This window comes from Pongo abelii, chromosome 6 (genome assembly GCF_028885655.2).
Source record: "Pongo abelii isolate AG06213 chromosome 6, NHGRI_mPonAbe1-v2.0_pri, whole genome shotgun sequence".
NCBI classification, from domain to species: Eukaryota; Metazoa; Chordata; class Mammalia; order Primates; family Hominidae; genus Pongo; species Pongo abelii.
This window is the reverse complement of record NC_071991.2, coordinates 46161581-46182493: the sequence shown is the minus strand read 5'-3', so window position 1 is coordinate 46182493 and position 20913 is coordinate 46161581. Positions and strand designations below refer to the sequence as shown.

Below are 20913 nucleotides of genomic sequence, written 5' to 3'. Positions count from 1 at the left end.
TTACTTCAGAAATTTGGGAATGGATTCAATCAGAACATTAAAATGTTTGTAGAACCAAAATAATATTTCAGATCAAGTTTCTTTCTTTTCTTCCTTCCCTTTGTTTCCCTTTCCTTGTCCTTCCTTCCTTCCCTCCCTCCCTTCCTTTTCTTTCTCTCTCTCTCCCTCTTTCTTTGTTTTTCTCTCTCTCTCTTCCTTTCTTTTTTTTTTTTTTTGAGGTGGAGTGTCGCTCTGTCGCCCAGGCTGGAGTTCAGTGGCACTATCTTGGCTCACTGCAACCTCCGCCTCCTAGGCTCAAGCGATTCTCTCGCTTCAGCCTCCCAAATAGCTGGGACTACAGGTGCACGCCACCATGCCTGGCTAATTTTTGTATTTTTTTTTAGTAGAGACAGGGTTTAACCATGTTGGCCAGGATGGTCTCCATCTCCTGACCTTGTGATCCGCCCACCGCAGCCTCCCACAGCCTCCCAAAGTGCTGGGATTACAGGGGTGAGCCACCACACACAGCCTCTTTCTTTCTTTTTGTGAGAAAGAGTCTCACTCCGTCACCTAAGCTGGAGTGCAGTAGCATGATTACAGCTCACTGCAGCCTCAGCCTCTAGGCTCAAGTGATCCTCCCACCTCAGCCTCCTGAATAGCTGAGAGTACAGGCATATGTCACAGCACTCAGCTAATTTTTAGTTTTTTATAGACAGGTCTCACTATGTTACCCAGGCTGGTTTTGAATTCCTGGGCTCAAGCAATCCTCCCACCTTGGCCTCTCAAAGTGCTGGGATTACAGATGTGAGCCACTGTGACAGCCCTGTTTTCTTAAGACTATATAAGACAAAGTAGTCTGTAAAGATTTCTACCCCAATACCAGCAGCTCACAGTAGCCCCTAGACCATTAATAACAATGCTCAGGGAAAGAAGAAAGTTTGGCCTCATTTTTTCTTTTCCCTATCATGCAACAGCCTCATAGTACTGCCAACTTCGAACACAAAATAAAGACAAAAAAAACAGTCATCTTGTGTGATAAAAGCATGATGACCCCACCATAAACTGAAATAAACATCTATCATATTTCATGTTAGGCTTCTCTCTGTTCAACTGGCTTTGTGTACCCTTGAATAAATGTGCTACCCAAGAAATATTTATAAAATCTATCTGTGGCCATTATTACTAATTAGAGGACACAGGTACAAGGGACCTGTTATGAGTGAATGAGCAAAGTTATAGAAAACCTCAGCACCTATTATAGTAAGTAAAAATCTAGAAAGTACTCATGAAACGAAATGCCACAGAAATCATCCAGTTTTTAACATGCTTATACATTTGTCGTTAATATTAAACAAAGCTTAACTGTTTAACTCTGCTGGGTTGTAAGTTAATAGGCAAAGCTACAGGCATATGACTAGAAACCCCATACAAAGAAGTCATGAAGCATCTTTATCTCCAATATTACTTCATATCTTTTTAGGGAGAAAAAAATTGACAAGTCAATATTCCAGAGAAGTACAGTTTGTTTTTTGTAATCTGACCTTCAGTGCTCTGTTTAGCAACACAAAATTTCTCTCCACATAATATGTGATCAAAAGTGTTGTTAGGGAACACAGCTATTTGACTGATTATGTGACAATTTAATTCAAAATTAAATAATTAAGCTGAGAATAAGGGAAGGGAAGGTAAAATATGAATTATTTATAAGAGCTTATGAAAATAAAAACAAATTATTTACAATCTCCTTAACAGTACTGACCAGACAGACATTCTAAAACATTCAGGAGAAAACATCTACAGTCTCTAAAGTTAAGTCATGCTTCTTTCCATCTCAGTAAAAAGTGTTCCAGATATGAAATCAACAGGGTAACTTTGATGATACAGGATTTTTAAAAGTTTCATGAAAAAATAAGAGTTCAGTCATGTGCAAGAACTGTAACAGAATCATAAAAACAATAAATTTTTTAAATGCTTAAATTACATTACTTTAAAAATAGGAAAATTATAACATACTTCAGCATCTGCAAAGAAAGTTTGTACTCTTCATCATTTTCACAGAACACTCATAATTCTCTTTCTTCTGGGATGATATCAAAGATGGAATAGCAGCTGCTATTGTATTTATGAAATCTACAAAATAGCACTTAGCTCTTTTTCTTTAGTTCTAGAAAGAAGGTAACTTTAAGGAATTCCTTAAAATGCACATGGACTAAGTGTTTTCACTGTCTACATAAACATGAGTTATACTGAAGTTTCTCTAGCTCAGTTTCACCTGCCACATGCAAACTACAAATCTGTTTCCTTTACAGGCATTGCTCCATTGTATTCCTTTCTAGATTTCCTAACACTTCCCATCGAGAACAAGTAAATATGACCATATCAGAACACCATACCTCATAATCACTCTCCAAAAATTCATGTAAGATCATTTCATAGATAAGTGGTTTCAGAACTGGATCACCTCTTGGCAAATAAGGACTAATAGCCTAGGTAAGGAAAAGGAAAAAAAAAAATCCTTTAAAAAATGGCAAAACAAAACTGCATTCCAATTATGCAGAAAATATAAAGTATATTTTTACTTTAAAAATGTGAGGCAATACAGTACTCTGAAAAAAATGTTCTGAAGAGGATTTAAATGAAAACTACTTTCTAACAATAAATTATAATATATTTTCAAAAGTATATACATGTATGAATGAATTTAAAAATTGCCTAGGTTAATCTTTATCTCTCTGTTCTTCCTGATGAGTTAACAGAAATCTAAATAACAGGAGGGAGAAAGTCACAGAGATGAAAAAAGTCGACTTCTTAAGTAATCGAGGAGTACAGGTAATCTATTCATCTTTCCTTCCTTCAACTGGAGTTTATCAACCTTCACCAACTCATAATCATCTTTTGAAATTAGGAAAAACACATTTGTGTTCTTCAGATATTTTCAGTACTGTGTTAAAAGTCACATTTACAAATACTGTTCAACGACCCTATAATGCCCTACGATCCAATCACCACACTTTTTACTGGGGACAGACAGAGAAGGTCACCATCCCCAAGGAGCTCACAAGTTCTAGAAGAAAGATATGCAGACAATTAAACAGACAATAACTGTATTGTGTGGTAAGTGTTACAAGAGAGGGGTCAGCACAGTGCTGCAGCAGCAGAGGAGAACCATGCCTACTAAAGCCCTGGGTTTCTCAGGAAAAAATAAGAGAGGGGAAGGACATCTGGCAGCGGGAATAGCATGAGCAAAGGCGTGGAGCCACGAACATGCATCTGTGTGCAGGGAGGTCAGAGGAGCCCAGAGATGCGAGATGGTGTCACTCAAGGGAGGTGAGGCTGGAGAGGAAGGGGAGGTGGGGTCTTGAGAGGAATTTTGATTTTATTCTATAGGCAGGAGGGAAGCAACAGGTATTAGGGAAGTGAGAGTCCAGACTTATTTTTTATGCAGATAACTCTGGGCTAGGGCTGCCCACAGACCTATCAGAAGGCATTTGCTATGGCTCAGGCAAAAGTTAAGGCAATGGTACCACAGGGGAAGAGAAGAGCCCCGATTGGTATTGACATGAAAAAAATGACAAGAAGTGGAGATTAAACAGAATGAGGAGGGGTGTAAGATGTTCTAATCAAGAACAGTGGCTTTGAGCTAATACGCCCTGGGGAATGGGTATATTGTGTATCATAAACACAGACTCAATGGAAAAGGACTGAATTTGGGAAGGAATGGATTTATATTAACTTGAATTATCATCATCAGCAGTATATACAAAGGAGAAACGGCCATCACACGATATTCAAAAAAAAGGTCCAAGTTACACAGCCATTAAAGTAAACAGGGAGGCACGACTGGATAAAATCCTCCAGAAAACATCCAGTAAACCCAATGAGAAGTGTAACATTTACAGGGCAGACAGGAGGAGTCACACAGTTGACAAGATGGGTAACTGGGAATTTTTAAAGCATATTTATAACTCCAAGAGAGCATTCAAAAGGTCTACAAATACTGAAAATTTTTTAAATGTTTAAAACAAACATGGGAATACTTTATTGATTGATTAGGATGTTGTGAACTAAGTTGAAAGATTTAAAAAAAGAAACATCAAAATTTTTCATTAGAGCTAGGTGGTTAATTTTTTCCATCTGTCTTTCCGCAGGTAAAATATTACTTGAAAAATACATTATTATTCAGTAAATCTAAAAAAAGTCTTATGCTTTATAACCTACTGGATGAGATTACACCTATTTTCAAAAGTCATTAAAAAGAGCATGAAAACTTCATCTAAACACAGAGAGAACTGGAAAGAGATAAGTGAATACATTGTATATGTAATATATATATAATCTTATATATGTGTATTTTTTTACACGAGGCTTATATTTTGAAACTGTCTCTAAAAGTTTGATTTTTCTTTCCATCTGAGATAATAATCACGTCCTAAAAAAGAGCTGAGTACTATTATCTTTGTTTCCATTGCAATATTAATATACTACTTGCAGAAACTGAGAGTTAAAAATAAGGCTTTGCTTACCTTAAGCTGTCCAATTTCTTTAAATTTATAAACTTCATATTCCCAGAGTGCTGCATTTTTCCCAAGAATTTTCTGGCATTTGCTGGCAGTAAAAACATCCCAGGGAGAAAGAAAGTATAAATTAAAAAAAACAAAAAACAAACAGAGACAGAATAAGTAGATATTTTCCCCAGAGGTTTAGAGAAATCTCTCTTCTCAGAGTTTTGATGAATTTCCATCTCAAGTACCAATGAACATAAAGATATTACTGTTACTCATTTGGTTGCATACATAAATTAACACAACTTATAAAAGTTAATATAAAATGCTTATAAACAAAGATGAATCACTTTCAGAAGACTACAACTAGGGGCTTTCCCAACTATCTGCCTGTTTTAAGTTTCCCATTTACCCAGAGGAGCACTGCTGGTTTCGGGGGACCTTTCTTGCCTTGAAGAAAACTCATCATACCCCAAAGTGCCAGATCCTTTCTAAATGGCTTTAAATTATGCACTACAAAATCAGACTTCAGAAAATCAGAATCCTATTCTACTATATAACCTGGAGGACTGATTATGTATGAATGAAACCTTACTTTACACATCAAAGAAACACATTTTCTTAAATAACCTCAGGAGATGAGAAGCTGGTTTGAGGGCACTCTTCCAGGGCTGCCATGCAGTCATGCAGCGGGCACTGCCCAGTTCCAGTGGGAACCCCTCACACAGACTTGCACACCACTACATAACATTTATGTGTTCTGCCCACCACAGACCTCTGCAACCCAGGATCCTGGGGTCTGGTCACTTCTATTTAATTGCCATCCTCTGGTTGGGAAAATTCTCTTTGAATCATAAGCAGAGGCACTTTCTTCTGGACTATCTTCCAAGGATGCTTATAAAGCAAACAGCTCTAGAAATGAGAGGACATTTCTATAGTGTCTCCCTCCTGAGGAAAGGGAAGGTTTCTTACTGCCCAGTACAATAAAGGTAAAACGATGTCTTTAGGACAAAAGGCAGACAAGGTGATAGGGTTTGGCCATGTCCTCACCCAAATCTCATCTTGAATTGTAGTTAGCATTAATCCCCACGTCATGAGAGGGACCAGGTGGAGATAATTGAATCATGGGGATGGTTTCCCTCATCCTGTTTTCATGATAGTGAGTTAGTTCTCACGAGCTCTGATGGTATTATAAGGAGCTTCCCCCTTCACTGGGCTCTTGTTCTTCTTCTTTCTGCCTGCCTTGTGAAGAAGAACACATTTACTTCCCCTTCTGCCATGACTGTAAGTTTTCTGAGGCCTCCTCAGCCATGCTGAACAGTGAGTCAATTAAACCTCTTTCCTTTATAAATTATCCAGTGTCGAGTATGTCTTTATTAGCAGTGTGAGAATGGACTAATACATGGGGTTCTTGGTCACTAGAAAAGATTCAGATACCCTAAGCTCAGGGGTCCTCTTCCGTATCACAGGCCCACTGCATGGCCAGGATCTCCATGCCCACCCTCTGTTGCATTGTGGGAATTGGGGCTTGGGGATCGGGGCAAATGTTGACACTCTAGTTGACTACTATTGTTGTAGCAGTACCTTGGCTGGTACTATTGCTCAGAGAGTCCTTTAGCTCTGACCTGGGAGTCTCTTGTCTTCTGCCAGCAACCAGGGAAATGACAGGCTAACTTGTTAGACTGTAAATAGGTAAAGTCTGAGATCCTTCATGGTTCTTGATACCTTTCTCATTAAATAATGAGAAAAACAATTCTCTTTTGGTAAAAATGAAATAGTTGGGAAAATAATATACATTAAACTGATTCTGTGCTTGAAATCATTAATATTCAAAAATTATAATTTAAAAATAATATTCAAAAATTACCCTTGTTAGAAAGATGTACAAAAATAAAATGTCAACTGCAAAGAACGGCTTATTTTTACTGTTAGCAATGCTCAATTCTATTTATATTAACAAATAATTGTGAAAATGTCATCATTACCGTGCTGCTATGTCATAGTCTCCTCTCTCCACCAGGTGATTTATATATGCCAAGCCAATATCCTAGAGAAAGCCAAATGAAGAAATGTCAAAATTTAACTGAAGCAACTGAAAAGTTGAGTCTCGGTTTCTGCACAGGGCACAACATTAGGGTCCTATTAGCTCTACTGACTATAACCTGTTTACACTCTTAGCTTGCTTTATGTAATTATGCTTGCTTCTTAAGCATATTCATATTTAAATGTATTTATATTTTCATACATTTTAGAATTCACAGGTCAGGTCATTAAAAAAAGTAAATAATGTTAGTATTTTAAAGGCTCCTAATCTGCCCCCTTTAAGACATTTTTTCATAAAGGAGGTATTCGATATTAGAAACATGATCTAACAATTCCACATTGTCAATGTATATAAAATTGTTTCCTGTGCCTTCATCTGTAGAATGCAAGCTACCTACTTCTTCTACCCCAAGTCTGAAGAGAAGTTATAAGAAAAATGAAATAATGACTATCATACTAAAGGAAATAGGGAATATTAAAGTTGATATGAGCTCAGAAAAACCTGTGATTCAAACCCATCAGTTTACAGAAGAAGAAATTGGGCTGAAAGCAGGGAAGTGACTGGCTTCAGAGTATTCATGTTTATTCGCTTATTCTACCTGGGTTCTGAAAGGATTTGGGGTGGCCAACATCACCAGAGGCATGGCAGGACAGCTCTTGCTTGATCTCCCCATGACTCATCTTCTCATATACTATTTGCACCTAAAAGTATTTTCACCAGAAGCTTAAGCTTGATATATATAACAAAAGTTGGGTTTTAATTTCTACTTTATGTACAAAAAGGTGCATATGAAATACCTTCTTGGATGGCAAAAAAAAAATGGCAGGAGCCCATTTCTTCTCTGCATGTTTGGTATGAAATTACATCATGCTAAGAGAAAAAAAATCTATTCATAACTAATGTATAGGACTAATGTACAGGACATGCCCATTTCAAGAGTGAAGGAAAATACCCATCATTTTTAGTTTATTAAATTTTTACTTTAATAACTACTATGTGAGAAATCATATTTCAAGTCTATAGGAACACAAGTGAAGAAAGAGTATCTAACTTCCTTATTTTACAGATCACACATAACAATTCTACACAAGTTCTTCCCATCAAGGTTCAGAGAAAGAATGTCTCCTTTTCAGAGTCAGTCCTTCCAACCTTTCTCCTCATGTCCATGCTTCTCCACTGTGGAGCTTATCCTGCACTCCTCCTCTTCCTTTTATATCAACCTTTTATGTCAACTCTATTTTACCTCTTTTCCCTCAGCATAAGCATGTTTAAGTGCCTCTCTTACACAAAATACCCAAAAACTACCATCATCCCAGGATGCCATAGCCCCAGCTACAGCCTTCACTCTCTTCCCCTTCACAGCTAACCTGATAGTCTATACGCAAAACCATACTTTATAATCTCCTATTCACTTTTCACTCCCTACAACATGTTCAGAATAAATAATACATATACAGAAAATTCACTACTTTCATATCACCAAATCCAGTGTACAACTGACCAGCTGACCTCGTCTTACCCTTCTGACCTGCTTACCTCCACTACTCAAGCATTTAACTCTCTTTACCCTGGAATTCTCTCCTCTCTCAGCTCCCATGAAATGACCTTGCTCTGGCTGTTCCAAATCTACTATGTATGCATCATCCCTTGAATGAGAGCATTCCTGATGGTTCCATTCATGGTCCTCTGTTCATGACACTCACTCTAAAATGTATGAAAATATAAATACATTTAAATATGAATATGCTTAAGAAGCAAGCATAATTACATAAAGCAAGCTAAGAGTATAAACAGGTTACAGTCAGTAGTGCTAATAGGACCCTAATGTGCCCTGTGCAGAAACTGAGACTCAACTTTTCAGCCCAAATTTCTTTCCTGGGCTCCACTACGATGTCCCACAGATTCCTAAAACTAATGTGTTTAAAATAGGATTCATCATTTCTCCCAATCCTGCTCCTCCTTCCAAAGGGTATCTCTATCAATCAGTAAATGGCAGCACCAAACCAGAGGCCCAAGCCCAAAGCCTGGGAGTCAGCCTAGATTTTTACTTTTATTCGCTCATCCACACAGAGTCAGTCACCACATCCCAAAGATTAAAAGTTTACTGTATCTTCCATCTATCTTCACCTCTCCAATCCTACTGATTCTGTGTAAGTCTCATGACTTTCCACCTGGATTAGGAAGCCTCCTGATTGATCTCCATCTCAGCTGGCCCTCCTCTGGCCCCATCTCCACCAGAGAATCTTTCTAACAGGGAAATCTGATGTCTGAAAGCTTAAATTGATTTCTAGATGTTCCAAGAGAGAACCAAGCTCTTAATTATGAACAGCACTTCAGGATCTGGCCTTTGCTACCTGTGTAGTAAACCCCTCAACTGCTGTGTGCGGTGGCTCATGTCTGTAATAGCGGCACTTTGGGAGGCCGAGGCGAGCAGATCACCTGAGGTCGGGAGTTCAAGACCAGCCTGACCAACATGGAGAAACCCTGTCTCTACTAAAAATACAAAATTAGCCAGGTGTGGTGGCGTATGCCTGTAGTCCCAGCTACTCAGGAGGCTGAGGCAGGAGAATCGCTTGAACCCAGGAGGCAGAGGTTGCGGTGAACCGAGATTGTGCCATTGCACTCCAGCCTGGGCAACAAGAGCGAAACTCCGTCTCAAAAAAAAAAAAAAAAAAAAAAAAAAAAAAAAAACCCCTCAACTGCCCACATAACCAAGCAGGCTAAGCTGTGGCACCTCTCTGCATCTTCACATATGTTAACTACTCTAACGGCCGGAATGCATTCTCTTCCATTTCTAGAGAATCCTTGCTTATTCTCCACAATTTTGGCTGGATTTTTTTTTTTTCAAAGATGCTCTGGTTTTCTATTCTCCTGTTATTCCTAAATTATTTTGCTTCTGCACTCTTTGACAATTCAGGCTTTCATTTGGAGTTTTACAGAGAAGTTTACGGTAGGGAAAATGTAGGCAGAAAGAATTTGTACTGAAACCCAAATAGGCATAAAAGACTGAGCTTCCAGTTTTCACCCGTAAAAAAGGGAACTAGGCTAGATGGTCTCCAAGGACCCTTCACATGTGAAGGATATGAGTTTCTCTGCTCTCCATCTGCACATTCACTGTCACAGTTAGCAAAGAAAGGGGCTTTCAGTCATTCTATTTTTCCTGAGTCCAAAATGTAATAAAAATGTATTTGATGTTCTAGATTAGTTTCCATAACAAAATCAATTGAGTCTGTTATTATGGAAACACCAAAGCAATGCAGTTTTAGGAAACCTCTCTTTTGATAAATTTTGTGATAATGTGATTTTTACCTACGATTTAGAGAAACTTTCATACACATAACTAGAAAGCTCTGTATTTAAAGCGTTTTCCACAGATACAGTTTCCAAATTACCTAAAACTTCCTCCTAGCAGGTGTTCAAGTCTCTTGTTTACAAGCAGAAACTGATTCGATAAAATATTTTGATCTCATAGGTTAGGGAATTAGTTTAAAATAAATTCTCAAAAGATAGGAAAAACCTGTTCTTTTCAAATTATTTTCAGTCTCACTATAACTTATTGAAAGATAGTTATGTTTCAAATAACAAATTGCACACTTACCAGAATCTTATGTCTTTTAATATTTTTTTGGCTAATTTCAGCTGCCATCAATGCTTCCTTTATTCCAAACATAAGGATGATTTAAAAAAAAAAAAAAAGCAGAAAAGGAGGGAGGGAAAACGGGAGAAGGTGGGAGAGAAAGATATTGAGGTTATAAACACTATAGTTATTATGGTTTAGCATTCTGCACTACACGAATAAAGCTCCATTTTCCCATGGCTTTTGCTTGAAGCACCGGAATTGTTAATGCTATGGTTGAATGAACCTCACTGAATTCAAACTCAAGGGCAGTCAACCAAAATGAAGACTTCTCCCACTTCCATTTGAATGCATTTCCTCATTAGGACAATGGAATCACATTTCAGACACAAATCAAAATACAACAAAGTCTCCTAGTCTCTATACAAAAAAAGGCAGCTGTCTTCTAAATCTTTATGACACATATTGATAAAGGAGCATTTTCCCTTACGTTTCAATAAAAAAGTGAACTATATGCATATGTTTATGTATATCTAAAATTAAGTTTTTGAAAAATCTCTGATTTTGTTTTTATTTTGGAAAGTTTACAAATACTACTTTAACATAAATATTTAAAACATACAGTTATTTCTTTGAGAAACTACTGGATTTAAAGTAACATGGTAATTACTGGGTTATGAACTAGGTATCGATACCTGGACTTTAAACAGTTTATAAATGAAAAAAAAAATTTTTTTCCAAATCCTTTCAGATGGTTACAAACTTAGTACAACAAATACATAGACTATTTGTTGTTGATGTTGTTTTAAATTAGTATATAAGCCCATCTACAGAACGTAACTTTGTAGCTATTAAAGTTGAAAAATGTTTTTTTTCTTTTTTTTTAAGTGATATTGGGCATTATCTATTCAAATTAATCTAAGCCAAACCTCAATGAAGTGGACAACATCATTCTATCCAAACTGATAGTTCAAACCATCCTAAGTGAGTACCAACGTGATAAGCATAAAATAAACGATTTCATTACATCCAAATAGACATTTCTGAAATACTACCTCTATTTTAATTTCTTTGAACAAAATCAAAAAATAAAACTTCCAACAGTCTAGATCTAACTCACCTCCTCCCTCCACTCCCAACTCCTCCCCCACTTAACAGTAAAGCCAGTCAATCCATTGCAATCTTTTGGTTCCCTAATTTCTGAAGGGGGTACTAGAAAGTTATTAACTTCCTACATATTTTTGGCTTGGGAAACTCTACTTTGACTACATAAAAGACTTATTACAAAAATATTTTATCCTCTCTATGCTGTAGATGAGTCAATACTTTCAAAGAAGTAAAATCAAGGGTACTTCATATTTCTTCTTTTCAAGGAGCCAGTCAATGTGATCATCTTGGTCTCGTTCCTTGGCCACTACAACATCTCTCGGACTCACGATGTAAAAAAGTGATTCCCCTTCAGAGTATTCTGTAGATGAGAAAAGAGAGGAACGACTTGGTGACTCAACAGCAGAAAACTTGGCAACGGTTTCAGAGGACCTGGTTAGGTTACCCAACCCAAGAGGGAACAGAAAATGTGTCTGTCTCTGTTGTGCATTTGGCTCTGCTGGAAGGTAAGTGTGGAAGACAGGGTAAAGAATGACAGAAGCGTATTTCAGTGCTTTTAAAAATATTTAAGTGTAAAAATACTTGACAAAAAAGCAAGGGAGGGAAGGAGGGACAGAAAGGGAAGGAATGACATACTAAAAAACTTGAAAAAAAATAAGGTGAGTTTAAAATTCTACGTTTAATACATTAACACTCTGACTTCAGCTGAAAAAGTGTTAAAAATTCTCCATGTCTATTGCATATTAGAATTCATCTACTGTATATAAATTTTATTTATGGCCATTTACAGCATTGTTCTACTTTTACAGAACAATTACACCCCACGGTCAGCGATAAATGTTTCCTCCTCATCAAGGTCAAGACAACCTAAGGCATAAATGACAGATGCCCAAGCCCTAGGGACATAATCTATCATTTCAGCATGTTGCACACAATGCCAGTCTGAGGGTTTCCTGCAGAATTCAATTATAAAACCTGTTCTGAAGGGTTTCTAAGTGTGCAGCAGAGTTTGCTCTGAGCCAAATACCTAGATTGGACACTTTCGGTTGTGAATCACAGTTGCTTTTTGCCAAGTCTAGAATATACTCTTATGTTTTTCAACGGATTAGGGTCTTCATATAAGAAAGTTTAAACATATATAGAATATTTCTTCATTTCCTTTGGCCACAATGAGAACTGAAAATATTCTCAACGAACGTCAATGGTGTTTAAAGTAGTACAGCATTCCTACAAAGCTTAACTGTTCTATTTTCATTAATATATTTTACAAGGGTATGATAACAGCCAAACACAGATGTCTCTGGTATGACTAAATATTAATGGTTCTCCCTGTATTTACGAGCAGTGACTAAGTGTATTTCTCTGTCCACTCAACAAATATTCACTGAACACCTAGAATGTGCCAGAAGTCCTTCAGGCTCTGAGCACTCAGTTACAAACAAGAAAGACAACTTCTCTGCCACCCCAGAGTGAACTTTCCTGACACATAAAATGGGAGTGATATGACAACCACGGAGCCATGCGGCTTGACATTAAATTATGTGTCACATTAAATAGTTAGGACAATAGAAAAAATACAAGAACAAAAAACAAGGAGCCCAATCCTCCCCTGGGTCCTGGTCTGAACTCTAGCCTTCCCTTTTGCTATAGGAGCTTATGCAAGTTCTGCAACATCTCTGCATCCAAATGTCCTTGTTTTCAGCATACACGGTCTACCCACGTATTCTCTTAAGATTCTTTCAGCATCTTAATTTAAATTCCATTTAGTGCAAGTAGGAAGGGGGAAAAAAACCATGAAAAAAGCATATCAGCCAGATCTTTGATATCCCTTACCTAAATGATAATCTCTACATTCATTCTCCTGAAAGCCTCTGACTGTCAAAGCATCAGAAGAGATCTCTTCACAAGTCTCAGAAAGTGGCTGGATGATGTCCAGTCTAGGCCTGGCACAGTATTCTCTTTCCTAGTCGGGGAAAAGAGAGAAACATTAATTTAAATTACATTTCTATACATCATACAAATTAATTCTAGTTAGCCATACATATTAGTTTCTTCTCACACTCCTATGAAGAAATACCCAAGACTGGGTAATTTATAAAGGAAAGAGGTTTAATTGACTCACAGTTCTGCATGGTGGGAAAGGCCTCAGGAAACTTACAATCAGAAAACATTCCAAAAATAAAATAGCAACTATAAAAGATCAACTAGTGAAGAAAAATCTATCAGATCTGTGGAGAAATTATAAATTGCTAAACTTTGAAACAACTGAAAAAAAATGGAGAAAACTGAAATATACTTAAAAATTGACCACTGTAACAATAAAAATATCAAAATCAGAATAGCAAAATAAAAAAATATTTTGAACAAAATAAAAAGCAAATCGCTTCACTAGACCATAGAAAAGGCTCTTTTATATGTATAAGAAAAGCATCAGCAATGTGAAATCTCATTTTATACTTTTGTTCCCTGGCCAAACAGCCCTTGCCTGTGAATTCCCTAAGAGCAGAAATCTGGTTTTGTTGATCTTGGATCCCCAGTGCCCAGCACAATTTCTAACACACATGTTCTTTATCAATGAATGAAAGAAAAGTAAAATACTAGGAGAACACCTTAATAAATTAAAGTGTACCAAGCAGATGGAATAGTACACAACCACTAAACACAATGATGGTGGTGAGTACACAGACATACGCAGGGAGAATGGAATAATGCCCATGGAAACGGGGCAATGCAGAGTAGCATGTGACTATCCCTGCAACTATGTGAAAACATGCATGTATGTGAAAGGTATCATGTGGATATCTGGGGGATAATATTTGGGGGATAATACTGAATGATATAAAACAAATTTTATTCAATGTCGCTAAACCACCTTTTCAGTATGAAAAAATAAAGGGCAAAGGGAGCTTACCTCTTTGTTCCTTTTGCCTTAATTTTATGAGTTTATTCTGTGTTTAAGGATTTAAGGTGTACTTTAATGTTCTATAAAATGAGTGTCTACATACACTGGCACAAACATGTTCCAGTCATCTCCAAAACCCTCGCTTCTTCTTCTGGAAAAAGTCCATTTTCTACGTGCTCTATGAGGTTGGCCTGTCTTTGGCATTTATTCCCTTCAAATACTCTTTTATTAACAAAGGTTTCCTTTCTTTCTTTGCTCAGTTGTTTATTAGGCTTCTCCTTTTTCGTTTTACTGCTTCTTTATTTCTCCAATCACATTCTCAATCTTTCCTACATTCCTCCTCAAAAAGCATTGTATTTACTCCCCTAGGAGCCACTGCTTTTCTTTATTTTCAAAAAATAAATAAAATAATAGCAAACTGATGTCCTGCAATAGGGCTAGAAGCCAACCCTATTGATTTTAGTAGGTCTGAGTGTTCACTTAAGTCTATAGCATTTCATTGCCTAGCAACATGGGCACCCAGAGCTTCAGGTTACTATAGTGATGGCTTCCTAATGCAAGTGCTTGCTCAGAGAAACGCTCAAGCGCAGCTACCACTTCAAAACCAGGGCTCCCAGGGTTTTTCTCCCCCATTTTATTTCTTGCCATTTAAAAAAAAAAAAGGATACAAACAAGGATAGCCCACTTGCCTACTTACTGTAAAGGACTAGAGAATCAATTACAATTTCTTTTATACACAGCATCCAGAAGAAAATCCTTTACAGTATGCTTTCCTTGTTTATGCCTTGAAGCCACCCCTATTCTTGTGCTGGCAGGACCCCTGGACTCTCATAATAAAGACAAGCTGGGAATGGGGCCGTCCTCAGCTTCAAAGGGAGACTGGGTGTGGATACCTGTCCACTGGGCAATATATAAGCTTCTTCCAAAGACACGCACAACAAAATTTAGATCATCTGCTGCTTTTTATTAGCCACAGATTTTGATGTACCATTATTTGCACTGATAACTGAGATTTCACAACAATCCATTTCAAAGCCATAATCAAGCTACTTAGAATCACTAGCCCACTAGGAAGTAAACAAATATGTCTGGACCAAAGAAAATAATGAAATGCCCTTTCTGTAATTCCCTCTGACCACAGGGACCCCTGTTGTTGCTGCCGATCAACTTCATTGCTGTCATTTCTGCTAATGCACAGTGTCAGCTTAGTTTCTTCCCCTTTCAGCAAGAGGAATCCTTCATTCCTTTTGACTAATATACCAAGAGAGGTTGAAAAAAAAGGAAAAAAAAAGACTCTTTTTCGGCTCAGCAATAGGAACAAAGGCAGGCAATGAGTAGAGTTTCCGGAAAGTAAATATGTCAGGTCTAAAGGGTAATCTCTGCCAACCTTATTTTATAGGTCAGTAAGTTCTGCTCAGATTATAGCATATGCTACTGATGAACAACCTGATCTGGGTGTAATGCTAAAAGTGAACCCCCACATGCCTTTGTATTTGGGGAGAAAATAATTACCGTCTTTTCTGAAATCTCCTTTACATAGGAAAGTACAACAAGCTGATCACAGAGAGGTGCAAATCCACTGATGTAGAATTCAGTTTCAAACTGAGACACTGCAAACAAAAGGGATACAGGAGTCATCGTTAACAGGGGCAAACAGCAGCACACATCTGGAGGGACACAATGACTGTGAATGCTAGTGGACCCCTTTTTAAAAGCTAACATAAAGGGGACACCGTTGAACATACTTTCATAACTCAGCACTGCAAGTGCTTCACAATGATCAATCCTGGAAACGAATATGCGGGAAAGTAGACTTGCAAATTCCCATCACAAACAAAAATGAGTCCAACAATAATAGCAGCATGAATGGTCAAGGGTGACACTGTGCTCAGGTAGTTTAAAATGACATAGACTACATGAAGATGCTTTGAAACCCATAAAAAGAAATATAAACCATTATTAGTAACAGTAATAATTTTTTAAAATTCCTGAGTTCGTTTTTCTCAATTAAGGCATTATAGTAGTACAAAGGTCACAAAGAATATTATCTGTAATTATGAAACACTATTTTGGAGAAGAGGGATATTATTTAAAGAACTTGAAGTTAAAAAAAAGATGCATAAATACAGATTACTTAATGATGAAACATCACTATTTCTTAAGTGAAATAAAGGCTAGAGAAAAATAATAAATTTCTCTTTCCTTTAAAAAAATAGTCCATTTAAATTCGAGAAGACATATTGCATCACTTAAGAAGTATGTAACTTCAACTGCACTGGACCCCAAAGATCTGACAGAAAGCTCAGAAGTACACATATTATTATTATATGATTCTAATTATTAGCTACTATAAAATGTAAAAGATCATTGTTTTAAGAGACTGAGATTGGGAGTGGCTTGTTTCAGAGCAGAAGCTAACTGATACAGTAGTGGTATTACAGAGATCCTTCCAGAAATCATACTCTACACTTCACAGATTCATTTGGGAGTAAACTCTTGTTCTGACCCACCACATTTTCTAAGAGTTTCTTCATTCAGATCATCTCCACGGTTCTGTGGTATTAGCTGCAGATTTAGTTAATTTCCACACTCTTTTCCCAATTAGGGGACCTCAATGTATCATACTGGAACCAATATTGAATGCTGAGTAAGGAAATTTGGGTGATAACTTCCACTAAATTGAACTTGAACAAGTCATTTTAACATTTCCCAACTATAAGAGAAAGGAATGACAGTAGAAATAAAATCCATACTACAGATGAAATACTGAATTTTCCTTTGTCCTCCTCTTTCTTTCCCTTGCAGATCACTTAGTGTTCCTTGTCTTTGCTGACCTTTAATGATCCTCCTTATGCAGCTGTTATCACAATTTAATTTTCGCACCAAAATAAAATTGTGGATGACCAAAGAGATGTAATAGTTAGCAACATAAACTTATAAAAAGATAATATTTCGTCTGCTTTGTCCTCAATTAAAGTACCATACAATGGAAGTCCAAGGGCAAGTGCTCTGGTCCCAGTTCTGCCAGGAACACATTTTTTCCTTAATCTCTGTGGGCTTGAACCAAATGTGCTTATCCAGATACTTAAGAATAGTTTTGGTAAAGTGGCAATGTGATAAATGTTCACAAAAGAGCTTATATGGAGAACCACCTCAACCTCCACCACATGTGCAGAGACAGTGTTTCCAGCGTAACCAGGCTGGGGAAGGTTCTAGAGAAGCTCACAGTGCTGCGTATGCATGTGGGCAGTGAAGCAGGGAGCAGGGGAGAGCTGGAATGTACAGATGATATTAAACAGTATGGGGCCACAAAGGACCCAGTGATGAAAGAGATGGCAGTTTCACATTTTAGAAGACATATTAACAAGAGGTTTTGGTTGTCATCACTCCTGAGGTTACTAATCTCTGATTGGTAGAAATGGACTTGCATTCTGTTTTACTAAATCACATTCCATTTTTGAAATGCTACACATACAGTTCCCTTACCAGCAACTTGGGTGAAGAGCAGAGAATTAGAGATTCTCACAGGAATCACAGGCTTTGCTGTGCTTGTCTGCCATAGACACCTAAGGGAAAACATCTCCTAATCGCAAAACAAGGGGTGGGAGAAGGAGGTATTCTCCCCACTTGGGATGCCAAACAGGCTGCCTAGTCTCGCTGACAGACACTGTCAGTGTTTCTCCTAAAGGTAACCAAATATACATCAAAGGCCTTGGTTTTTGAGAATGAGCTCCAAGATACAGAACAGAGAAACTACGAAATAATCCTACTCAAACCTTTCCTCCTCTACATCCCAACTCCCCAGTCCACAATAGCTTGTATGAGTAAGACAGAAAATTTCCTGTTCTCTAATTAAGAACATGACAGAAATTCCAATGTGTTCTAAAACAAAACAAAGAAAGATTGCAGGTGCACATATCATTTCACTTCTCAATTCCAGATGTTGTAATAAATGCTTACTTGTTAAGTACTAAACCTTGCCAAATTTTGCTAATTGAGAATTAATAATTTGGACACGGACTATATTCAGTGGCTAAATTACAAGCTGACAAAAATGTTATTCATAAAGAAAAGATGTGGTACACGAAAATAATATTGTCAAGACTTCCAGATGCACAGGTAAGCAAGTAATCAACATTTGGATAAAATTGAAACAAAATTATATCTTTCTTTTTGTTAAAGTAATTCCCTAATACCAACAAAAATCTCTTATAGAAAACAAAATTGCAATTATAGTAATACTCAGCATGATTCTCAAATTAAGAATTCCAAAATAATGGCCATTTATCTGGTTTCCGGTACTCTCCCACTCAGCAATTCGTTTCCATTAATACCCACTAGTAATGATATCATGCAAAAAAGAACTCACTTCTAATGTAAGTTTCTGATTCAGGGAAATGTCTGCAGCCATTCTGCCACAAAGTAAGACATTTTAGAATAAATGCTGGTGTCTTGTTTTTCCATTAGTCTTTACTAATGCAGCGAAACATAATTGCTTTTAGATTTAACAAGATTCTATTTATCTTTTATATTAATGCTGAGTCCCAGAAGGGCTGGCTGCAGACAGTAGTGTCAAAATGAACATGAAGGTATAAGGAATATTCTTCATGTAGATTTAGAGAAAGAAATGTTGAATGACAATATATATTCTTGTAAAAAATGCACATAAAATATATAAAAGCTTATGGACTGACTTTGTAAAATATATTCAAGTAATTACAGACTTTATATTTCAAATTTTCAGTGGATGAATGGAAGTTTCAGTTTATTTACTTTCACTAAAATTCTATTCTATTCCACATAAAAATGACTCTATTTATTTAAATAAAATATTTTGTTCTCCTAAAGGAGACTCAGTTTGAATACAGGTGGCTGTCAGTTCTAATACTACAGAAGCTCATTTTTAACCTGATTATCTGGAAAAGATAAATCACAAAGAAAATAAACATAAATTCTGCTGGAGAGGAAATATATGAAAACAGGAAGCAAAAGCTGGATAGGGTGTTTTTTTGTTTGTTTTTTGGTTTTTGGTTTTTTTTGGAATGAAAAATGCAGCAGAGTTCCAAAAGGTAGCCACAAAAGACAGTGGCTTTACTTCAGATCAAGGTCATCTAGAAAGCCAGCTGAGGCTCAGCTCGCGGGCCCTGCAGGGAGTGTGCTATGTTCACCTAGATGATGCCTATACTATGGTGGGCATTACAGCTGAGGCACAGCCTTCCTCCTCCTGATGGAGGTGGAAGGACTTCTGCATTCTGCTTTATTCAGGAGGATAAAGCATTCCTAGACATGCTAGAAATAACTCAAGAAAAAGACAGAGATTCTAGCAGAGTAAGAAAGAGAGTTTCAAAAGGACTATATTCACAGGAAAATTCTATTCAGCAAGGTCTTCTAGATCCAGAATGAGGATGAGATGAATACGATTCTGTACACGGTCCTTGTCCAAAAGGGAGGTTAGAGTTCTTGATCAGCTGCCCCACGGAAATATAATGTGGGCCAAAACACAAATGACATATGTAATTTCAAATTTCCCAGTGGCCACGTGCTATAGCTTGGAAGTGTGGCCCTGCCCAAATCTCATGTTGAACTGTAATCCCCAATGTTGGAGGAGGGGTCTGGTGGGAGGTGATTAGGTCATGGGAATGGATTTCTCATGAATGGTCATTTCTCATGAATGTTTTAGCACAATCCTCTTGGTACTGTCCTCACGACAGTGAGTTCTCACAAGATCTGGTGGTTTAAAAGTGTATGGCATCTACCCCTGCCTCTTGCTCCTGCCCTGGCCATGTGAGGTGCCTTCTCCCACTTCGTCTTCCACCATGATTTAAGTTTCCTGAGGCCTCCCCAGAAGCCAAGCAGATGACAGCATCATGCTTACTGTATAGCCTGCAGGACCATGAGAATTAAACCTCTTTTCTTTATAAATTATCCAGTCTCAGGAATTTCTTTATAGGAACACAAGAATGGACTACACCACGATAAAGAGTTCAAAAAAAGAGGTGAAATTTTAATAATACATAACATACCTAAAATATTATTTCAACATGTAATAATATAAAAAGTGATTAATGAGATATTTTACCTTTTATTTCTAGACTGTCTTTGGAATTCTGTATGTAGCACAAATCAATCCACACTAGCCATACCACAAAGACTTAACAGCTACAGTGGCTAACGGTTACCACGTTTGACAGTGCAGGTCTAGATGCCCAAGTTTTTTGCTTTGTCTTTAAACTCCAGTAATTTCATTAGAACATATCTTGGTGTTGCTCATTATAGGTCACTATTTTCAGATACACAGTGTGCTATTTTAATTTATAATTTCAACTTCTGTTTCTTTGCATTTTCATGAAATTTTCCTTGACATTGTCTATAGTATTTGTCCCGTTCTCTAGTTTTATTTTTTCCTCAGGGACTCTTTATTGGTAGACTGAATTATCTTTGCCTGCCTTCAGTATTTATCACTTAACCTTAAATCTTTTCGTTCTTATTGCTTTGTGATTTTTACAATTTTCCTCCTGCTCCCCTTCTATCCCTCTTACCAACATTATCTTTGTGTATATTTGTTCCTTGTCTTCCTTCAGGTTCAGTCTTCAATTCTGAAATGAGCTTTTATTTATAAATTCTTCCTGAAGCCTGTCACCTAATTTGAGATTTTCAAATTCTGATTTCTTATATCACTTTTTAAAGATGTCTTATAGCTCCTTTTGAAACTGGAAATTACAGTTGTAATCTATTGTGTAGGTGTGTCTTTGTGGTATGTCTGCTTCTTACTCACTTTTTCTTAAAACTTATTATGGATTTA

The 20913-nt window shown here is 37.1% G+C and overlaps 1 protein-coding gene across 5 annotated transcripts in view; it reads right to left on the bottom strand.

Annotated features, from left to right (window-relative positions):
• Positions 1–20913, bottom strand: part of VPS41 (VPS41 subunit of HOPS complex) — a 188316-nt gene that overhangs the window by 36508 nt on the left and 130895 nt on the right. For all 5 annotated transcript variants that reach the window (XM_054559067.2, NM_001133782.2, XM_063725581.1 and 2 more), the window contains 7 exon segments: positions 15624–15721; positions 13043–13172; positions 11455–11570; positions 10124–10180; positions 6467–6528; positions 4503–4584; positions 2373–2465 (listed from right to left, as the gene is read on the bottom strand). In XM_054559067.2, coding sequence (XP_054415042.1) covers positions 2373–2465; positions 4503–4584; positions 6467–6528; positions 10124–10180; positions 11455–11570; positions 13043–13172; positions 15624–15721 — 638 coding nt within the window.